The sequence below is a fragment of the Equus caballus genome, chromosome 4 (genome assembly GCF_041296265.1).
Source record: "Equus caballus isolate H_3958 breed thoroughbred chromosome 4, TB-T2T, whole genome shotgun sequence".
In the NCBI taxonomy this organism is placed as follows: domain Eukaryota; kingdom Metazoa; phylum Chordata; class Mammalia; order Perissodactyla; family Equidae; genus Equus; species Equus caballus.
Genome location: NC_091687.1, coordinates 62,974,429 through 62,997,753, shown reverse-complemented (window position 1 = coordinate 62,997,753; position 23,325 = coordinate 62,974,429). Strand labels below are relative to the sequence as shown.

General features: G+C 43.6%; 2 protein-coding genes and 1 long non-coding RNA gene across 9 annotated transcripts in view; 1 reads left to right on the top strand and 2 right to left on the bottom strand.

Moving 5' to 3' along the window:
- JAZF1 (JAZF zinc finger 1) overlaps positions 1-21,125 on the top strand; it is a 321,433-nt gene extending 300,308 nt beyond the window's left edge. For all 4 annotated transcript variants that reach the window (XM_023639427.2, XM_070264724.1, XM_070264725.1 and 1 more), the window contains exons 4-5: positions 10,500-10,669; positions 18,733-21,125. In XM_023639427.2, coding sequence (XP_023495195.1) covers positions 10,500-10,669; positions 18,733-18,909 — 347 coding nt within the window. In that variant the 3' untranslated portion in view covers positions 18,910-21,125. The remainder of the gene's footprint in view (positions 1-10,499; positions 10,670-18,732) is intronic.
- On the bottom strand, positions 15,093-19,000 carry LOC138923783 (uncharacterized). Its single transcript, XR_011437906.1, has 3 exons — positions 17,437-19,000; positions 17,075-17,330; positions 15,093-16,558 (listed from the first exon to the last, which is right to left on the bottom strand). It is a non-coding gene; the product is annotated as an uncharacterized lncRNA (long non-coding RNA).
- A 1,323-nt stretch (positions 21,126-22,448) lies between the features above and the next one.
- TAX1BP1 (Tax1 binding protein 1) overlaps positions 22,449-23,325 on the bottom strand; it is a 78,934-nt gene continuing 78,057 nt past the window's right edge. For all 4 annotated transcript variants that reach the window (XM_001499910.7, XM_005609271.4, XM_023639425.2 and 1 more), the window contains exon 18: positions 22,449-23,070. In XM_001499910.7, the coding sequence (XP_001499960.3) occupies positions 22,869-23,070 (202 nt within the window). In that variant the 3' untranslated portion in view covers positions 22,449-22,868. The remainder of the gene's footprint in view (positions 23,071-23,325) is intronic.

The window sequence follows — 23,325 nt, the reverse complement described above, 5'->3', positions numbered from 1 at the left end:
AAGAATCCCACAAAGCCTTAAAAATTGGAGCTGCGTGACAGGTACATGGTTTCTCTTTGGGGTGATGAAAATGCTCTAAAATGGAGTGTGGTGATGGCCGCACTATTCTGTGAATATGGTAGAAACCATCAAATTGTACGCTTGAAAGGGGTGAGTTATATGTGAATTATATTTCAATAAAGCTTTATATATTTTAATATATATTTTATATATATTTATATATATTTTAACAAGAATTGGAGTGACAGACACCTCTGAATGTGGGGGACAAAGAGAAAAGAAAAGCTCCTGTCTCCTGAGAGGAAGGATGCCTTCTGAGAATCAGGAGTCGGCGTGGCGTGGGCCTTCCCACCCCAAGAAGCTAGGAAACCTGGGAGCAATGACCTCAAAATCCTGAGGGAAAACGGCCATTAACCTCAGAGGTTACTGTCAAGTGTGAGGGTAGAATAAAGGCATTTTCAGACATTCAAGGACTCAAAATTTTACTTCCCATCACCCAAACAAGAGGAAGACGTGGACTGTATGAAAAAGGGGTCACCCCACCATGGGAAGAGGCAAGGGGAATTCCTGGGGTGGTGCTGAAGGGAGATCCCAGGGTGACAGCTGTGCAGCAGGCCTGGAAGGCAAATGGTCCAGGTGGGGCAAGAGAGTGGACAGCAGCACGAGAGCGTGTCTCAGGAAGAAAAGGAAGGAAGGGAGGATGCAGGGAGGAAGAAGAGTGAGGAGAAATAAAACTGCCTACCTGATGGCTTAAACATATTGAGATTTATGCTTCCACTGGAGAGTCTGGGATGAATTCAAGTAAGCAGTACAATATACTGGTTAGGAATACAAGCTCCAGAGCCGAGTGGCCGGATTAGAACCCTTGCTCTGCCATGGAAGAGCTTTGTGACCTCCGACAACTCACTTTGCCTCTCTGAGCTTCCGTCTTATGTACAATGAAGAGAATCATAGTACCAACCTCATAGGGTTGTTGTGAGGTTTAAATGAGTTAACAGACGCACTGTGCCTTAGAGCTGTAGTGGCATGTGGGGAGCCCCAAATAAGTGTCAGCTGCCCTTATGACCGTAATGATGGTGATGAGAAGGAGGATGCAGATGAGAGAGAGACAACGACCACGTAGGCTAGGGAAATGGCATATGTTGACTCCAAGGACAACAAAAATGTGATCAGAGTTTGCTACCTGGCCCAGTGTCATAAGAGTGCAAACAGTGAATAATAATGACGCCCAATGGTAGAACGAAATTCTACCAGGAGGAGAGACGATGCAGGAGAAGGGTTGGAAAGTATGTAAAAGATCAGAATTCTTATCTTCCACAGATAAGAGGTCAATAGATATCCAAAACTGAACATCAAAAAATAGCAGTAGAAGCACATTATTTGGAAATGGGGAGGCAAACTGTGGTTAAGAGACTTGTGAGGGGTTGCTGTGGGGGAGGGGGCGGAGACGGGGGACTGCTCTTCTTCACTAGAAACCTCATAAAGCTATGTCTTTTTACTCTGTACAATGATAACTGATTAAAGAGAACAAAATTTTAATTAAACAATAATGAGAAATACTGAAGGGACAGAGGAGACCACCTAGAAGGGCCTCCACCGGCTAAGTTGAGGTATTTAAGCATCAAAGTATGCTGATAACTGGTAATTAATTGGTAGTTCATTGAATCTGAAAATCAGTGGGTCCAAAATGATACTCAACATAGAAAAGTTAATATGAAGTATGCCAAAAAGTAGCTATAATACAAGAACGGTGAAATAACAGGATGCGTTTGTATTTCTGTACATTTTGCTACATCAGGGAATATCGGCACAGGTGGGGGTTGTGTTCTTCTGTAAAGCAGATGCCTGTTCATAAAGTACAGGTGCTCTTTTTCTCCACCTCCGTTAGCAGACTGGCAGGCACTTGTGCAGGAAAAGTGGGAACTGAGGCCAGTGTAAGACCAGCCAGCACCCTGGTCACAACAGGTGGAAGGAGGGCCTGAGTGAGAGTGGATTGCAAGATGGGGAATAGCCGAGTCCCCAGGTGGGAGTCCCTTGTCCCCTGGGAGATGCAATCTGCAACAGCCCTAGTAATTATAATGAAGACGTCATGTGGCAAGAAAGACATAGACTTAAAAAAATCCTATTTATGGAACAAGTGAACCATGAGTAAAAAACCCAGGAGTCCAGCCCATGAAATGCAGGCTCACTCCTAAATCATCGTGTCCTGACCAAGAGTCAGTCAGTCAGTAACAGCCTCCATGGGCCCAGATAAACTCCTGTTTCTTTTAGGTCTTGCCAGATTCTTGTAACTCAAGGACGGTCAAAGCAAAGGATGAAATTTGTCTGTTTTTAAGATATTTTAAAGCTTAACTACTTAAATGGTAAAGTTGGCATAATTTTGTTGAAATCTGTAGAATTTGACTAAGGTTGTAATTAACACTTAAATGTATAAGAGCATTTTATTTTAAAAATTATATTTGGAGTTATTTATTTAATAGTATCTGAATATTTAGAAATACTTGTCAAATAGATTTATAGGTATAAAAATTTAGCACTAAATCAAGTACAAATAGTTCTTAAGTTTTCTTATTAAAACAAAAAAGACCTGGGGCCAACCTGGTGGTGTAGTGGTTAAGTTCTCACGCTCTGCTTCGGTGGCCTGGAGTTTGCAGGTTCGGATCCTGGGCAACGACCTACACACCACTCATCAAGCCATGCTGTGGTGGCATCCCACATACAAAATAGAGGAAGATTGCCAACAGATGTTAGCTCAGGGACAATCTTCCTCACCAAAAAAAGAAAAAAAAAACCTTCAAGTGTTAAAGATCCAAGCAACTGTGATATAGAGTAAGGTCATGATAAGGCATTGGGTTGCTCCTTGCTATGGGAAGCCATTGGAGGGTTTTAAGCAGGCAAGCAAGATAATCTAATTTACTTTACGACTGTAGGAGGTGAAGAGTGGAGGCTCTGCAATCTTAGATCGCTTTCCACCACTACCATCTCTGAAGTGTATTCCCTCAATCATTCAACAATCACGTGTCCTTTGGCTCCTTAAATGCAGGCCCCATCCTGGGCGCTATGGCTGTTATCCAAGATAATGACTGAGAGCCTCCAAATCTGTTAGAAAGTGTTAATTCCTGTGAGGGAGAGATTACTGCTGGCTTGGACAACCAACTATCCATTCCATCGTTAAGCAGGAGATGCGGGAGAAGGACATTCCAGGGATGAGGCCAGGAACAAGGAGCTCAAGAATTTTTGAGGCTTGGCGCATGGTCCCCAGAGCCATTAGTGCGTCTTTCATCGTCGTAATCATATGTGGCCGATTCATTTAGACTATTGTAGCTTCAGCTCATATAAAGTGGGTCAGTACTAATGAAAGCTAATTTATAATGATAAATCTATAAGGCAGAAAGGCAACTCTCTGCTAATGTATTTGCCAGAATTTGACACCCCAGGAGAGTTTTAATTTGCTGTCACTGCAGATAACACTTGCATGAATATTAATGATCTGCATTATAAGAAAAATGTGGCATATTGGGTTTCTGCAAAAGGTTGACTTATTTTTATCCATCTGTATGTCACTGTTCTATGTTGGTGACTACAAAGAATGAGAATGCCTTAGGTGCTAAAATGGACCGGGGGCCCTCTGCAGAGAGTAGAGGGGTAACCAAGGGGCAGTGAGGGCAGAGTTTGAGGGGAGTGGACGAGATTTGAAATGGCTCTTGTGGTGAGCGAGGGTGAGCTCGGCAGAGGCACTCAGCCGGGTTCCTGGGCGGGGACGTGGGCTTGGTCCAGGTGGGTGAATATAGTATGTATGTGTGTACAGGGGCTCCAGACAGCTTGTTTTCTCATGTGATTCATGAAACCAACTCTGATTTTTACTTCCTTTGCTGATGACCAGTAGGAATTTTTCCATAGTCCTGTGGGATGTAATTGTCTCATCATGAAATCCTATCTACTAGGTTTTGCTCATTTCCCAACTAAAATGCTGAAATGAGCTCTTGGGGTTACCCAAGGCCTCTCTCGGCTGCTGTCCTGCCCACCTCGGGCCCCCACAATGGGGGTTGCGAAACTATAGAGGATGGAAATGGAAAATCCAACCCAAGAAAGATTAGTGGCAGCCAATTTTTACATGCAGCAATGCAAGGCAAAATGACATTTCTCGTAGAATCTCTGACATCAGTGGGTATCATTTTTAACTTGATTAATGATATCTAAGACTAAGAAGAGCCTGAAAAAAACGCTCATGGAGCTCTTTGAAAGACTGGACTGTACCCACCCCAGGAGGAATGGGTCCCACCACTTGGCTGTATCAGGCAGAGCCCACCACTTCCCACAGGCTCATTTGCCAGTCCCATGTACCATAGTGAGCGACTCCATGCCATGTGTCTCTTTTCCTCCCTCCCCAGTGTTTCCAGGGCCTTACTTTGCCGCATCTTTACTTCCCTCGTACAGAAGATATTCAGTTTGAAAATAAATCGAAAAGCACGCAGGCTTTGGAACCAAAGACCCAAGTGCCAGCCCAGTCTGCCTGTTTCTACCCAGGTGCCCTTCGGCACTAATATCCCCTCCTGAGCCCCAGCTTTCCCCTCTGTCAAACTGGGGAAACAAAGGTTGGTTACACGGAGGGCACCTCTCCTGGCCCCAGGCTTGTGGGAGGCACCCCAGACCTAAATGGCAGAGGCATCTCCCAGCTCCTCCCGGTGCCAGAAGTGCATGTGGAAAACAACATCCTTAGACAGCTACAGTTTTCATTAAGAAAAGAAATCCAAGTAAGCGCAGGTGGGTTTAGGTATACAGGTACTGGAATTTAAGAAGCCATTGACTTAAAGCGAAAGGAGGCCAAATCGTAAAACAGGCATTTTCACTATCGTGCCATCTATGCATTCCTAAAATCTTCATATTCTGCCCATTGGTGCACTAAACATGACAGGGCTTGTGGGAGAACTCGGGTTGGGACAGACCCTCAGAATCATGGAACTTTGTAGCCGGAGCATCAGCAAAAATAATAACCACCCTAACAAAGAGATTGCTCGGCCAGTCCCCACCGGGCGCTCACCCAGCAGCCGGGCCTCTGCGTCCTCCTTGGGCTCCTTTTGAGACACAGACCTCGGAGAGTGTTCTCTTCTCACAGAGAACGGGCCCATCAGAATTAGAAATCTGATCCAGTCCATCGATCTTTGTTTTAAAACACTGGGGGAAATGTCTTTGTGTTTGTTTCCCTGCACCATCAGCTTCCCCACGTGCACAACCCAGGGGAAAGGGTCGTGCTCTGGAAGCCACTGAACCAGCCACCATTGCCCAAAGAAGCCACTGCCATGGAGTTTTCATCTGCTTTTCTTAATTAAGGTCTGCAGGCTTCTCTTTAGTTGTAAGAAAGCTTTCCTCTAGACCCTTCAAAACATTAAGCATCGTAGGAGGCGTTGATTGATAGCAGGGTGTTTTCTCTTTTGTGTCTGAGCACCCCGTCCCTTTCAGTTGGCACTTGCCAGGATTTAGGGCTGACCTGCAGAGAAGGGTGGGAGGGGAGATGGAGGGGAAAAGGGAGCTGAAGATGAACGGGGGTGCACCACAGTGTAGCCTTCCTCTGCTTGGAATGCTGAGCCGGGTGGCCCTGAGGAAAGGAAGCCCCCTGGGCAGACAGCTGACCACCCTCTAACTTCCGAGACATCAAAACGAGTGTGGGGTTCAGGGGCCTGTAAGTTCCTTCCAGTTGCAAAATGCTGACTCCAGACCCAGGATGCCCCGACAGATCTTGCCAGCAGGGCGGCCTTGGGGGACACCAGCCAGCCTGTCCCCAGACACCTGCCCTGGGCCCCAGCGGGGTAGGTTCTTCCTGCGACTCCCGTGCTCCGAAGTCCTTTTGTCCTCGCCTCCCTGCCCCAATTACTTACAGCTCCAGATAGGGTGTGGGATTTTTTTCCTCTCTTTTACACAGAGGATTTTTGTTTGTTTGTTCAGAAAACTATGCAAAAATGAACGCTTGTGGATTCCGGGTGGTGAGGGCTCAGAACAAGCAGCTCATCTTACTTCCATGTCGTCCCTCTGTCTCCTGGCTTGGAGCCCGGCTCCTTCTCTTGGAGGCTTATAGGGCGGAGTTTAGACAGGAACTGAGACCACGCAGTCCGCTTGTGATCAGGGTTGGGCTAAGTGTTTGCTGTGTGAATGAATGACTGTATCTGTTCCTGAATGCCCCCACTACTCCCAGAACAGTCCGAAGCCTCATTTCCATCTGATGGCCTGGAAGCTGGCTGTGTTACGTCCCCCTGACCCCTCTAGCTGGCCTGGTGGGCAGGAGGCCTCAGAGTGGGTGCACAAGATGGGCCATGGGGTGGAGGAAGGAGATATGAAATCTTTAGTCTTACGTAGTAAAATATCTGTTACAATTATTAGTACAAATATTTATTAACCTATATTTATTTTATCCTCATCCCTTTTTTTCCTGCCTGTTTTATACAGTAATATATTAGTACACATATGTTATTTATAATAAATATATTCACACACACTCATGCTCGGGGAGCAGCACTCAGTTTTTTTTTTAAAAGACTAGCACCTGAGCTAACATCTGTTGCCAATCTTCTCTTTTTCTTTTTTTTTTTCTTCTCCCCAAATTCCCCCTAGTACATGGTTGTATATTCTAGTTGTAGGTCTTTCTGGCTCTATGTGGCATGCCGCCTCAGCATGGTTTGATGACAGTGCTAGATCCGCGCCAGGATTCAAACTGGCGAAACCCTGGGCCGCCGAAGTGGAAGGCGCAGACTTACCCACTCGGCCATGGGGACAGCCTCTCACAATTTTTTATTGATGACTGCTAGAAGAACCAGGCTTGTTACATCCTGCTTTCCTTTAATGGGTGGGGAAATTCTCTAGCAAAGGTCTGGGAACTGCTGGGAATTCATTCATTCTGAAGTTACTTTTGAAGACAGTAGATGAAGCAGAGATTGAAAATGAACCAGGTTGGGGTTTATTTTTCTCCCTGGAAAGACATGAGCAAGCGCATAAAGCAGAGAGGGTTGGCCCAGATGTTTTTGTAACTAAAGATGTACCTTTCGTTTTAGGTTAGCTCTTCCTAGAGTTCAAAGATGTTTGAAAGTGGACCAAGTGCAGTTCTGTTTTTGGCCCCAGATGTCGTCTGCAGGACACTGTGGGCTGCCGACAGGTTCCCCAGATGTTAGCACCAAGGAGATGCTAGCGTCTGAGCATGTGACTTTTTGAAACAACTGCAGCCTGTCGGCCTGCAGCAGGCCCTCTGGCTGTGAATGAAAGAGGGCAGCTGAGAAACAGGACCGCCTCCCAGCTGTTGAGAGTTCTCCTGTTTGACGACAGGGTGACACTTGGGCTACAGTAGCGTAAGCAACAGGAGATCCCACACACGCTCCTCTGTTTTAAAAAAAGCGAGAACCCTCAAGAGCGCAAGGGAACAGTGGATGAAATAAGGAAAGAGCTCGTGTCATTTTGCTTATTTATTTACCAAATATTTCTTTAATGCTTACCATAGGCCAGGCACTGTTCTAAGTACTTTTAAAAACAGGATCTCAATTACTCTTCACAATAACCTTAAGAGGGGGCAGTATTATTAGCCCATTTCACGGATGAGGAGTCTTAGAGCTCAGAGGATGACATCATTTGCCTGTGGTCACACAGCTTGTCAGTAGCAGCCCAAGGCTCCCACAGGCGCCCAGCCTGGTCCCCGCAGCCTTCCGGTCCGCACAGGCGCTTGGCTCCGCCTGCACTGAGAAGTCCAAAGCAAACCCTGCGCCTCTCCATATGGAGGCCCTCTTGTATTTTTTTTAGTAGAGAGTCCCAAACCTTTCAGAATTATCTTATCTTTTGTTTGGTTTCACAACAGGCTTTTCTAAAAATAATATTACTTTTGTAATATGTATATGTAATATTACAAAAATGACATCACTTACACTGTTTTCCATGTTTTGAGCACTTACTATGTCAGGTCCTCCTGTGCCAGGTGTTCTCTAGACATCACTTCTAATCCTTACACTGCAAGGAAGAGATTTGTACCCATTTCACAGAAGAGAAAGTAGAGGCTCAGTAGCTTGTCCACTTAGCAGACGTGCCCAGCCAAGACATGAACCTTGGTCTGTGCACTGCTTTTCTTTGTTATAGGACAGAATTAAGTATAACCAGGTCCTTCTTGGTCCCCATCCAAGGGAGGTGGTTAGTTTCACAAAGCACCCACAGAACCTTGTGGTGTGTGGATGACTAGGGCGTGTGTGTGGCCCAATTAGCCAGGGCCAGTGCCGATTTACGCCTGTCGTCCCAGTACTGGCTTTTACCCTCAAAGGCATCCTGACTTGGACGATAAATTGTGTGGTCCCTCTACCTGCCCCCTTGGGGTTGGATGTCGCGTGGTTTCAAGCGGCTGCGTCCACAGCATCAAGCCCTTTGATCCGGTGGAGTTTTGCAGTTTTGTCCTCTGCTGAGCTTCATTAAGCCCTCGGCGGGTCTGAGGTTCCCCCAGTTGTAAATGTCGCGTGGTTCCTGGTATTCCGGTTCACACATTAGCCCAATTAGATGGGTAAATTAGTCATCCTAACTTTCTAAAGTCCTGCTGGAGGAGCTTTACGAAATAGCATTTATAGTTTTCTAACAAGCATTTTAAAGGACACCAGCATGTGGCATTTGTTTAAGAGTAAAATGTCCCAAACAATGCCCTACTTAAAAACAGATTTTGAGATTTGCTCACGGACAGACACAGACGTGTGGTGGGATAGCACCCCTGTGTTGTCTCGTATGAGCATCTCCACACTGGGTCTCTTATTTCTAGGAGCTACAGCCAAGTACAGGGGGGCTTACTAAAACCCACAGTTAATTCCAAAGCCTCGAATTTGCCAAATTGCTTTTTCTGCACCCCCTGAGAGTTTCTAAAGAGGCTTCAAAACACACTGCTCTGAATTCCCTCTGAGTGGTAGATGGTGAAGAACCCGCAACTCAAAGGAGGCTGCGAGACCCCTCAGAGAGCTGCTGGTGTCGGGGTCGGGAAGCATTGTGGAGCAAAGTGAGGTCTCGATGGCTACTGGAGAACGCAAGGCTCTCGAACCTCACTGGGCTGTTTCCTCCTGTTTATGAAACTCCTCTCCACCTCACGGGGTCACAGGAGGATTAAATGAGATAATGCACCTAATGGGCCTGAAACATAAGAGGCACTCAATCAACTTGAGGTCCCTTCCTTCCTTCCTGGACCCTTTTAACTGTTAGCCTCACATGCTGGCGTCCTTGTTCCTGGCTCAACTGGTTCTTCAAACAATCTTATTAATGCCTATTAAAATGAAACCCAATAAAAGTGCCAATATTTGGTGTTGAAATAATTGATGTGGCAGAGTGAGCCGTGGAGCACCCAGGCAGGCCCCTGGTGCAATTTAGCCTCACACCTGGGGGATGAATTTCACAACTGTAATTGCTACCATATAATTCTTATTAATGTTGTGCTATAATTCCTATTTATTCCACGGGGCTTGTAAATGCATTAGGACTTGTCAACATATTATTTTACACTGTTTATGATCTGTAGAATTATGTCCTTCAGGGTTGTATTGTGCAAAAGCTCAAAATAAATGGCTTTGGGCCTCATTAAAAAAGGGGCTGCTTGTTGAAGTGGTCCTCCATCCCTGCCCGCCGGCCTGAGAGAAGTCAGTGAAGTAGATTTTTAATTCAATTCCAAGCAGAGCTCTTAACCTCCAGAAGACAAGGGAATCCCTGCCTCCTGTCTGACTGATGGGTCAGCCCTCCCTCCCCAGGGATGGCGGTGGCAGGGGGGTGCAGGGGGCAGGTGCCATTCCCTGGGGACAGGTTTGGTGGGAATTGTTTGGTCTTCCACATGCCGGACCTGCATCCTGATGCTGACAGTTTGCCCTCAGAGTTCTAGGCATTTCTTTCCCCCCTCCCCATCTTGAGGTAACTCCCTTTTAGTTCCAAATTTCCTCATGGTCTTCCTAGCTTAACCTATAAAGAAACAGAGCTGAAATTAATTCCACTAAAGTGTAAATACCTAATAAGTGTAAAATGGAACCCCCTCCCACAGATTTTTGCATTTACTAGATCAGTAAACCATAAAACTAAAGGGACAGAATTCTGTTCATTGGAATGTCAGGTGTAGCTTTGTGTGTTTGTGTGTGTGTGTGTGTGTGTGTGTGTGTATGTTGGGAGGGGGTGTCTCGTCATTGGTTATTTTTGGTTTTGGAGCCTTCCGAGCACCATTGCAATCAAACTGGCCTGCCTCAGAATCGAGTTCAAGTTCTTGCTCAGCTAATTCCTAGCCATGAATTGTTGGGAAGCCCTTCACCTGGTCTCACAGGTGAGAATGCGTACATTTTCCTCCCACGGCTGTCCTAGGGACGATGTGCCTTTGCAATTCCTTTGTGCCTGGAATGCCCTCTTAGGGCAGGAGGGGCTGCCCCGTCCCATCACTGCCATTCCTCTCATCCTGGGGGTGGCCAGAGGGAAGCTGTGGGGAGGTGACTGCTCCTGACCCTCCTTGCACTTCTCTGGCCCCACAGGCAGCGAGTACGACGAGGAGGAGGTGGACTACGAGGAGTCGGACAGCGATGAGTCCTGGACCACAGAGAGCGCCATCAGCTCTGAAGCCATCCTCAGCTCCATGTGCATGAATGGAGGGGAAGAGAAGCCTTTTGCCTGCCCGGTTCCTGGATGTAAAAAGAGATACAAGGTAAAAGAAGTACCACCTCACTTGATGGAACTGCCTGGAAAAGGGCAAGTCCCACGTCAGAGAGCAGCCCCTTTTACTTCTGAAGAGAGTGTCCAGATACTTCCCTCTCCAGTGCCAACTGGGCACATGTGGTCCTCGCTGAGACCCCCTGCCTGGGCACAGGCTGCCCTCCAGTCAATGCTGGCCCCTGGTTTCTGTGTGTTTGGTGGGGTTTTCTCCTTCGCTGACCGGCGTGGGAGCTGTAGGTCAAAAGAGATTTTTCGTAGGAAGACCATGTCTTTGATATTCTTCAAATTCATGTCATATCAGGGGCCTATCAGAATATCAAATGTGTCACCTATTTGCCAAACACCTTCCCTGGTGGATGGCTCCCCAGGTGGCTCACAGAAGACCACTTAGAAGTCCTAAAAGCCAGCAGATGGCTCACAGAGCCCTTTAGGAACATGTTGTAGGACATTTAGCTTCCAGCTGAGGGAGTTCTTGCTCCCTTCCCCACCCTGGCATGGAGGGAGATCGGGGGCAAAAGGGGCTTTGATATTTTTCTCACCAAACCACTCGCGTCAGCTTCAGTGTCCTCTCTGTAGATGGCACAGAACCCGTGTCTCTGAGGGCCTGGCTCTGGGTGTCATGGGCAGCTGGGGGCACTAAATTTTCCATTAAGAAAACTCAAAGGGACAAAGCAGTGAGAAACACCCACAACATTCAAGTGTGGGTCCTGAGGGCACTTTAAAAAATTTGCAAACTTTTCCAGGAGGTGTTAGCAGCCCTTTAAAATCCAACTGTGAGACAGAAATATAAAAATCAGAAACATACCTCGTACATTTGATGATATGCCTATTTACCCATAGCTCAGCAGATTGACTATTTTTTTAAAAGGCTTGAAGAAGTGTGATAGCATTAAGCACCTCTTATATTACTCCTTCTTAAATATGTGTCTCTGAACATTATAAAAAATCTTTTTCTGGGGGCCAGCCCAGTGGCGCAGTGGTTAAGTTCACACACACTGCTTCGGCGGCCCGGGGTTTGCAGGTTCGGATCCCAGGTCCAGACCTATCACCGCTCATCCAGCCATGCTGTGGCAGTGTCCCACATTCAGAACAGAGGAAGATTGGCACAGATGTTAGCTCAGCAACAATCTTCCTCAAGCAAAAAGAGGAAGATTAGCAACAGATGTTAGCTCAGGGCCAATCTTCCTCACACATACACACACAAATCTATTTCTGTACTTTTTATGCCTGCTACTGATATAAAAGAATGGAACACAAATGTATCACAACTTTAGGTCGGTGGCCTAAAGTTTTACCTACTCTATATACTGTTAAAATTTTACCATAAAGTCCAGGTGCCCTTTGTCTAAACTAAAATGAAAGCTCCAGCATGGAGATGTGAGAGTCCCGTCAGGGTGCCCGGAAGAGCTGTGTGGTCAGAACATGCCTCAGGATGCACACGTACATTTCTATGTGTCAGAGCTGGGGACGTGGGAGAGGAGGAAAAGCTACTAAGTTGTCACCTCCAGATGCCAGACACCCAGGGGCTGCTGAGACAAGCTCCTTTTTCCAGAGGGCTGCTCTGCACTACAGAAAGGGATTGTCCTTTTTATTTCAAAGTAGAGAACGCTAGACAGAGATGGCTGTCATCGCAGCCTGCCTGCCCTCGGATGCAGGTCTCCCCACGCCTCACTGCGCCGGCCCCCAGGCTCTGCCACAGCACTGCCTTCCCTCGAGTGTTGGATGCTGTTTAAGGGGTGCCTTGCACATCAGCTGTTTTAAAAGAGGGAGCAAAGTAATGACCCGGACTGAGGATGACCAAAAAAGGCAGTATGGGCTTCCGAACCCTTTATTCTGGCTAAAGAGATGAGGCATTCTCTCTTTCCCACCTCTAGCTTCATTCCTGTTTGCCGTCCTTTTCCCCTAGTCATTTCTATGTGCTAGTTCTTGTTTTATGCTCTTGCACTTATTTTTCTTGGGTTTCCAGCAGTTTCCTCCTGCAGTTTGTCTGGTTTGATGGGGCTTGTTGGAGTGTTCTTTCTCCATCTAAGGCCAAGAGAAAACTGAGTGCACTTTGGGCTGCAGCGGCTGCCTGCTTCAGAGCCACTGACTGACAGATGACATGGGTGGCCATCAGTGGTCTTGATTTCCACGAGGAAGTCAGAGTTTCCTTTTCTGGGCTAGAATGCCAAGGAATGGGACATGGGACAGGAACAAGCATGTAACTACTTCTAACCAAGTGCTTGAGATGAGCGTGGTCATGTTCCCTAACGCTTCAGCATGACTCTTTCTGCTGGGAAGTAACTGGCCCCAGAGCAGTGGTGTCTCTAGTATAATTATGATGTCATCTTATTCACCGCATGATTGCTGGATTGGGTATTGGTGAGGGGAGAGTGTAATGAGCTGGTGTGCAGCAGAGTCAGGCAGAATCCAGAAGTGCTACCATCTTGTTTATTCCCAGGGCTAACTTCACACTCATCTCATTCCCTGCCCCTGTTGGCAGGGGGTCTCTAGGACACTGACTCAGGATCAGCTCTTCTCACCATTTCATCAGCATTTGTAGAACGGAGAGAGGAGTATCTAACTTCCCAGACTTCATGCTGAGTAGCGTAAGGTAGAAGGGCCCAGCAGGACAGCTGTCTCCGTGTTGTTTCCCATGTTAATTCCTTTGCCTAAGATGCCCCCCTTCCCCTCCTCTCTCCATCAGTACCTCTCATTCTACTTCACCTCATGTCTCAAGGCACCACTCAAATGCCACCTCCTCTAGGAAGCCATTACCAGTTTCCCAGCCTGACTCCCCACTCATACACTGAAGTTCTGTCCTCTGACCTTTGCACATGCTCTGTTCATACTGCTGGCAGAGCACTTACTACCTGATCACCCCAAGGGTGCTTACAGCTCATAGACCCCTTCCCAGCACCCAGCACAGGTCTTGGACATAGTAGATCCTCAGAGAATAAAGGGATAGAGGCAAAATGCCTGGGGAAGAGGGCAGTGTGGGCTCCCCGCTGACCATTGGAACCCCAAAGCAGCAGCATGATTCATTCTTTTGGATTCTTTTCAGACACATTCCAAGTCGGGAACAACTGATCTTGTCCGCCTTGATGCTGCTCACACTTTTCTTCTGACTTTAGGCAAAAGAGAGAGGACACCCCCTCCCCAACTCTATAATTGGGAATAGGTTTAAAAGATGGGTTCAAGCGCTTTGAGGTTCTTTCTTTTGATGATTTTTATATTAGAGTGGCTAGGATTAAAGGCATTTGCTACTTTTCCTTTAAGAAATAGAAAACAGAACAAGCCCCCCCCCTGCAACCCCCCCCCCCCCCCACCGTGCCCCCGAAGTTTCTCTGAAAGAGTCCTCTGCTGCTTCAAAATCATTGTTTCAGCAACATAAAGAAAGCCTGGCTCCTGACGTCTAGATACACAGTCAAGCAGATGTGTAGCTTGGGGTTTTCCCAAGAAAAGCCCTTCAAGTCTTTCTCCTCCTCAGTGGATCTAAATCTCCTGGTGTCTCTTAAGGGTTCCATCAGAAGCCCTGGTGGGAGCATAAGTGACAGCCTTTCTGGATAGCAGCCTGGCAGTAAATAATTGGAACTTTAAAAAAGGTTCATATTCTTTAGCTCCATAATTCTCCTAGGAGTTTATCCTAAGCACGTCATCAGGGATGCAAAGATTGATGTACAAGGATGTTCATCACATTTACTTAAAGTCACTAAATTACTAAAATTCTAAATTTTACTAAATTACTAAAATTTAAATTACTAAATTTCTAACAGTAGGGGAATGGAAGAGAATCTGTCATTAAAATCCTATTTTCAAAAAATATTGAATGATGAGGGAATTCAATCTCATATGATCTCTCTCGCTTAGTGAAAAGAAATACCTCAGATGTTAAACAGTGATTATATCTGTTCTTTCTTTTTTATGCTCTTCAGTATTTTCTAAATTTCTGCAATCACCTACACTGGACACAGATTACTTTAATAATCACAGGAGAAAAAGACCTAATTGCCGCCTGAGTGGCCCGGGACATTCTGAGTGCTGCCATGTCGAGTCCAGTGGGGGAGTGACTTACATTTCAGCTGTGTGAGGCTGGTGGAGTGTCGCCACACAGCTGCAAGTGGCTTCACTTTTAACTCTAACATTACCACCACCACCACCACCACCACCCCCTCCAGCTTCTGTTTTTTCATTTTTTTTCCTCATCAAATCCCCGAGCAACTTCATCCTCTCCTTTATGTGGAATATCAAGGCCCACCAGAAATTGAAAGTTTTTTTTTTTCTTAAGGTCACATACATATTGTACTTATTCAGGCCTGAGTACCGACAACAAATTATCAAATACAGTCAAGGGAATGATGGCCCAGCTTGGTGTCCAGACTTTAGGTTTCACGATTTGATTTGGAGTGGGAATTTTGAGAAGAGCCTCTAAATTGTTTGTTGTCCATTGACTGGCTCGGTTCCTTCATCGGGGCACGTAGTTCCTGATGGTAGAACCTAGCGTGGAAATGAACCCATGCCAGCCTTACCCAGCCCACCGCCGCCTCAGGTCCTCCTTTGTAACTCCTGACCCGCCCCTTGTTTCACATGCTGGCTGTGTGTCAGAAGACCATTGTAATTCACAGACAGTTTTCTCCAGATTGAGTGTCCCAATCCTTTCCAACTTTTAAGATTTTTCAAAGACAGCCAGCTGGTTGTGCTAATTAATGAGTACCTCACACTTTAGGTGCATGACATTCTGAGGGAAAATATGGACTCTGGAATCAGGCATCCTTGGGTTCCTGTTTCAGTTCTATCATTTACCAGCTTCATGATTCCAGCAAGTCACTCACCTTCTCTGAGTGTCAGTTTCATCTAAAACATGAGTATTGAATAAAACAGTAGACATCAAGTACAGTGGTCCCCTGAAGATACCAAAATCCAGGGATGCTCAAGTCCCTTATATGAAATGGCGCAGTACAATGAATACAGTCGGCCATCTGCCTCCGTGGGTTTCGCATCCATGGAATTTTGACCCGCAGTTAGTTGAATCTGTAGGTGTGAAACCTGCAGATATAGAGGGCCAACTGTATATACTCAGCATGAGGAGTGACCTTCCTTGCCTTATTGAGCTTAATTCCCTTTCTTCAGAGACCAGAGGATTTAAGCATTTTATTTTCAAGTTGCCTGCCATTAGTTATTTTTGTTATTAATATTTTTGAGAGACCAAACTCATTTCAGGCTCTCTGCAATTAGAAACGTCAGTGAAATCTGTTTAAGCTCCTCAAGTCTTAGAAAGTGGAAGTTCCCATTGCTATATGCGAATGAACAGATGTGGGAAATCTTGAGTCCACTTAGAGCTTGGACTGACATTTGTGATAAGGGTGTTCCATGGACACTTGGGAACATTAAATCACAGCAGCAAAGAGAATGTGACACGAAGGTAGGATTTTTTAGGTTCTTCAGCAACGTTAAAAATGCCACGTTTCCAAATGTGCAATTGGCTTCCTGATTTTTCAGAGTAATAAAGCTATCATACGGAGTTGGCTGTTTTCTCTTCACAGTCTCACAGCCAGACACACAACACATTGAAGCTGGGAACAGACCACAGAACCTGCTGGAATCACCTCAATCCTGGGCTTGTCCTTCTCCTGGTGAACTCCAGATCTGGTTTCATGTTGGACTGGATTCTTATGGCTTTACCAATTTTCTGGTTTCAAACCTTCTCTCACCTAATTAGTTATAAAAACTAAGGCCAGGATGGAGTATCTAAGCCCTGATCCTGTTGGAGTTGCTATGCCTTTTTGCTTGTTAGTCAAGTGTTTTTCTAATTTCCGTTTCCTCTGTTTTCTGACAAGGTGTGAGCAGTACCTGGGACACAGGGGTAGCTGGATTTTTAATGATCCATCTTGCAACAAGTTCCCTGTGAAAACAAGGACGTGAAATGTTTTAGTAATCCTTTGCCCACACAAAGGGACCCTACTAGGTGCTCACTGAATATCTGTGGAGCTAATAAACGGGATATTATTAAGCAGGCAGATGGAAATTTCTAGCATATGTGAGCCAGACTTCCTATCATATTGCTACTATCACTTAGAAAGTTGACAGTCTTTTTCTAATGGTCGTAAAACTCTTATTAACTTTCTCTCTCTTTCAAGTAGCTTAAAACAATTTATTATGCTTCCGTGGTTCTGTGGGTTGCCTGGCTCCAGCTGGGTGGTTCTCACCTGGGTCTCTCATTTGGTTGCACCAAGACGCCAGCTGGGGTTAGATATACAAGTTGGTTTCTTTACTTCCTTGCCTGGGCCTCTGGTGGGGGGGCTGGAACAGCAGGGACCTGGCAAGGCACATCTACCCATCTAACCATCTCAGTGAATCCGATTCTGCCAGTCACTGCTCTCCCCATATCCCACCACAGCAATTTTATTCCCCAACACACCTCCACAAGACCAGTGAGGTGCTTCCTCACCCTGCATGCGGGGATTGATGCAGGAAGGACATGGGCTGAAAGTGTAGAAGGCTGAGAGCCAGGTGGTCAGGGCAGAGGGTGTTTGTCCTTGTGCTTCGACTCACTGGACAACTTTCAGACTCCAAGCATCGCCAACTGGTTGCTATTTGGCACCTCTGGGTTGAACAGGCAAGCGAGATTCTCTACCATGGGATTTTTAAGAAGTATTAATGTGCGCTGTGAATTTCTAAAAAGGAAATGTAAATAGTAATAACCACTGAACCCATTTTAATGGCAAGTCTCTCAACTTCTTCCAGAAAGGGAGGTGTGTTCCAACAAATTCATTCACTCACCAATACTTACTGAGCTTCTACTACATGCCAGGCACTGTGCTCAGTGCTCACAAACAGCAGCAGGTCCCGTTCTCTCGAGGCTCAGTAAGAGCATCTTAGGAAAGAGCAGACGACGACTGTGTTGGAATCCTTTAGCTGGGCATAGGACTAGGCTCAGTGGGACTAGATTCAGGTAATACTTTAGGCAACAGCCCACTCTTCTGGTGATCTATACTCAACAACTTTATGTCTCAAGTGCTTTCTTCTCTTTTCCTTTACTCTCTAATCTGGCAATAGCTGACTTGGAAATGAAGACCTATGCTCTGATACCACCTCTGCCATTTATCTTACTTAAATATTCCATTAGTTACTCACTCCCCTGAGCTTGCTTCCTCACCATTTAATTGGGATGAGCAAAGTAACTGTTTAATTTGTTAAATCTGTAAGAGTGATCTAGGCATAGAGTCTTACAGTGAATATCCTAGTGAGCTAGCAAAACCAATTAATGGAAATCCAGAAAGCATTTTGATACTTTACGTATCTTTTAGGATTTGTAGGCCAGTTGGAACTCTTCTCTTGCTGAGACTTCCATAACCTTACATTTTTAAAGTTCACTGTATATTTGGAACACAGTACATAAATAAAAGTAGGGCCTAGTCTGCCTGTAGATGCTTATTTAACACACACAACTATGCTGGGGCAGGATTTGGGAAAGTAGCTCCCACGGGGGCAGGGACACTGGCTTAATGCAGAGTAGAAAATGGACAAAAACTTCTAGCTAAAGTAGGGAATTATCACCAGTTGTCTGGAAGCAAAACATAAGCTGAGTTTCCAAATCAAGAATTCATACACGTCTTGACCTCTATTGCCCTAATGTGTTTTCTTACTTGAGAAAGCTTTTTTTTGGCCATCCTGAGGGTATTTTTATGTAATGTTCATTACCACTCTTCAGAGTAGAAAAAAGATTGAGAGAAGCAGCGAAGTTGCAGGCAGAGGGAACTGTGATTCTTTACGCAGCCTCAGTCTTCAATACATGTCTTATGTAGAACTTGAAGAAGTCAGTACTATCATTTTCAGAGTAGATAAGGCGTATTTGAAATTGCCTTGAGTCAGCTGTGTGCATGACCCAGTGTGCACAGCCTGTGATCAACACACCAGACTGCTTGAGGGTCACAACTAGAGTTCACGCAAAGGCTACTCTCTACATAGCTGCTATGCAGATGTCCAGTGCAATCCAAACCCACGCTGAGGTTTTCCTGGGTCTGACAGACATGACGTGACTCCCTCTAACAGGTGATATTTTTGTCTTCTCCACAGAATGTGAATGGCATAAAGTACCATGCTAAGAATGGTCACAGAACACAGATTCGTGTCCGCAAACCATTCAAATGTCGTTGTGGTAAGAGTTACAAGACAGCTCAGGGCCTGCGGCACCACACAATCAATTTCCATCCCCCGGTGTCGGCTGAGATTATCAGGAAGATGCAGCAATAACACGCTGGTCATAACTGTGCCAAGAAATCCTCACCAGCAGTTGCTGATTTTGAAAACAGCCACCTTTTTTCAGGGGGAGCATTCAGCAACCCTTTAAAGAATTAAATGCATGCTTTAAATTTTTTCTGTAATTTTGGAATGATGTAACTTTGTAGAGTTAATGATTTTGTACATTTGCACATGTAATCATCATACCCATTTTCATTACTTTGATATAAGGTGCTAAACAAAAAAAAGCTCTAGGTTCTTCAGCACATTTCCCCAAAAACAAAATAAAATTGAGGGCATGTTGCATATTGTTTAGTTGTATTGCAGTGATATCAACTGGGGGGGTGGAGGGGCTGGCACTGAGATTTTTTTTCCCCCAGATTGTAATGTGATTTAAGTTTTTCAACACATCAACTCACTACATTCAAAACCAAAATAATACCTTCATCATCCAACTGGTTACCATGCCTTACATAATGGAGTTAGTATTTGTGAGTAGAAAGACTTTAGGTAATGGAAATATAAATAAGAAAGAATGTTTAACATAATATGCTAAAAATATTTTCATATTTAAATAACATACATAAAAGTTGTGCTTTCTGTGTTTTATATTATCTTGCAAATCCTTCTGCCCTTTAAAAAGCTGAAAATCTTGCCATCTGACTCACCAATCACTTTAGTGTTATAAATGGCATTTTTGTACAAAACAGTCTATTCAGTTCACTCATTAACACAAATTTATCGAGTGCCTGCTGGGTGCAAGGGATTCAATTTATGCCTATTGATATCTGCGGACCAAGATACCAGTTTAGTGAAGTACTTTTCCCTGAAATCTGTTAGGAAACACTTTGAAATACTTAAGTGCAAATTTTGTGTGTGTGAAATTTAGTTCTATCTTCATCTTCAGGTGAAGTTTTAAAGCACTTTGTAGTTCTCTATTGCCAACAGACTTAATGTTTTATGTGTTGCCAATTCTTGCAACCACTGTCCTAGTAAAGCTGTGAGTTGCAAACAAGAATTAAAATTCCAAGCACGTTTCAAAGAGGAACATTTTTGTTAAGACCCCTGTTGCCTCTTCTTCATGCTCATTGTGTTTTTAGACTTTTTTTACAGGCACTTTTTCCATCACATTGTAGATGTCTGTTCCCATTGGAAATGTCTGTTTAGCTTTATAAAACATTTTGCTGAAATATGAAATTGCGCCTTATTGGAATTAAGTGCTTCTTGCAGCAGGTGGTCAAAGAATGACTAATACATGACCCGTTAGAGTAACCCACGTCTGGACCATTCCCGAGGTTTTTCTCACCAACAATACCATCATGCCTTGAGTGTTCTTTTCTCCCAAGTGCTATTCCTTACACAAGAGAGTTTACCAATTGCCTAATTATGCAATGAAAATTGCTTTAAGATGGCTAACTGCCCACAAAACCAGTGAAAAGCAAACAAATTGCTTATAAAATAACTTTCTTCCCATGTTCCCATTTGAAGAAAGTCTTACAGTTGGGAAGCAGGTGTCCCTCCCTCAATTTTTCAGACATTTTGCAAGGATGACAATTTGGTTAGTCAGATGGGTGAGCTTCTATATTCTTAAGTTGTTAATCCCTCATAATGAGGAATTTTAAAGTATTTATAAAGACACTGCCCTCTAAAAATTTCCTCAGATTCTGAAGAGTGGTCTTGGTCCTGAATAAACAGTGTTATCCTGTATGTTTAAAAGGGTGATCCACACACGAGAAGCAACTAGTTGGTGCATAAGAAGGCCCTACTTGGCTATTTCATACCTACCTACAACTGACCAAAATTTTTTAGGCCAGCAATTATTATTCAGCTTCGCTCCTTCTAGTGCAAGAAACTATAGGCTGGGTCAGTAGTTCAATAGCTAAACAGTCATAAAAGAGTCACTGTGCATGTTAAACTTCTTTCAACTATAAAACAAATTCCAATTTCTATTTACTTATTCATTGTGACAGTATTACTAAACAGGTAAGGATGGGAATATTTTGTTATACCGTGTATAGTGAATGTATTGTACTGTGTCTGTGAAAACTGTGCTTTAAATTATATTTTCATATGTTTTGTTGGGGACAGAGCACATTAAGTTTGAAAGCAACAGAGGTTTGTTTTAGAACTGAAGGCAACTTAATGAATCAAAATTCCTGTCAAGAAAAGCTGCTTATAAATGTAAATGAAATCACATTTAAAATAAACTGCCTCTGACCCAAAATAAACATGGCTCTTTATTTTTATTAGCGTCCATTATGATCAGTATTAAGTTTACCACAGAAACCAATATATCCATTCAGTGCCTTGTTCTGTCTTAGGCTGCCTCCTTATTCCTTGATTTTTTTGCTTAGATTAGACTGCATGGCTTTTCTATCAATAATAAATTACTCAGCATAAATTTGGGGCCAAAAGCTACTTAGAAATAATTTCTAGGTTAGTAAGATGAACAATCTCATTTCACTGGTGGTGGTACTACTATAATATTCGACGGATACTTTTTGGTTAGCATGGTCCATAGTTATTAACTGATGTAACAAAAATGCTCCTCACGTTGAACATATTTTACCTGAATATATTCTGCTTATGATCTAAGCTGTCAGGAAGCTGAAACACAGAGTCTTCAGTGCCATTGCCTTCCTCGCCTGCCATTCCTAACGTCTGGCACCTGACTTCCTAATACTGTTTTGCCCTAGACTCAAAAAACCTTTTTAAAGGATTCCAACAATACGAAAATTCTGCTCCTATAAACAAATACAAGTGACATGATGTGTATGCAGTTCACACATAGCACCCTATAATGCCATCACACTGAATATTAGGTTAACATCTTAGCTGGTTTGCTTAAGACAAGTTTAAATATTTTGATAACTACAAAAGCAGCAAAATCAAGGTCAGTACTTTAAATTCTTAACATTCATATTTTAAAACAGAGAGGAATACAGTTCAGAAATATTTTTTAAAGGCCTAGACCAAAGAAAGATGTTCAAGATGCTGAACTTAATGAAAAACTATCACAAATAAATCTGACAATGAAAGTACCTCCAAAAATGTTTCCTCTTTATGTTAATGAGTACTATACACAGCAGAGACATAACTTAATGAACACACTACTTTGATCTGGGCTTATGAATTACATATTTAAGCACTTACTGAGACTATTTCAAAGTTATACTCTCATCAGGAAAATGTGAAAAAGATACAGATACATTTTCTGTGATTTTATACCACAAACACTACTGTTTAGTAGATCATTTAATATGAAACAATTAGACTGACATATCTTGTTTCATTTTCCCATTAGATAGAAATACAACTTTAAGGTGGCTTAAAAATAATCATTCAGGTTATTCAGTCATAAAATTAGCAAAATCTGCCTTCTAGTAGTTCCTAAAGCAAACATTTCAAATACAAAAGGGATATTTGCTATATTGCAAGCATATGATCTCATTCTGCATGCAGCTCCATTTCTAGAGTAGGTTAAAAAAACCACCATTTCATGGGCTGAACTATGGGAGATTCTGTATTCAAAGAATTACTTTGCAAGACTGTTATGACAAATGCTTTTTATTACATAATATTTAGTAGTCATGCTCAATTAACAAGGTCAACAGAAACTTGTAAATATTCTGCTAAATTACACATTAATCATACATATTTTTTCAGTGCGATAACATTAAAATAATCCCTGTTTCCTTTATTCATATAATTTTGCAAACTGGGGAATAAATAAAGATACAAACACACAAGAACTTCTTTTCTTAAGCAGGTAAGATTAACAGAGGTTAAAATTTATTGATAAGCGAAAGACTGACCCTGACCCTAGTCACACCAAACTCAAAGTAGCTCTTGGTCAGAAAAGTACAGTAGAGGGTACATGGAAGTGATACCTTGTGGTCTCCTTAGTGGTCTATTTGAGGTGATTTTTTTTTAACTGCTAAAGTGTATTATTAACTCATAATAAAAAGTAACTAGTCAAAATTTAAAACATTCTGATCAAAATGGGTCTGCACATGCCTTTCAAACCCCTGCTGGTCATAGTCAGGAGGGAACTGCTCGCTGCACATTGGGCACACCTTCCAGTGACTTTCAACATGTTCTTCAAATTTGCTCTGATCATAGTTGGGAGGGAACATTAATTCACAGAGGGGACACTTCTTGTGAACATCAAAGCTTGAAGAAATAGGAAAATGAAAGAATTACATATTTCTAATAAACAAAGTTCTAACAACTGTAATCTTCAGGATATGAAAAGATTACATTTATCTAGTTAAGCTGATATTCATACTAAACAACTTACCCTCAAAGTCTTCAGTTACTCCAGAAAGCTTTCTGTTTCTAAATGCTTGCTATTGACAATTGTGTAAACTATTTACAAAGCTTTTAAATTTAGTTTTACAATTAGATTAACAAAGAAAAAAACTTTTG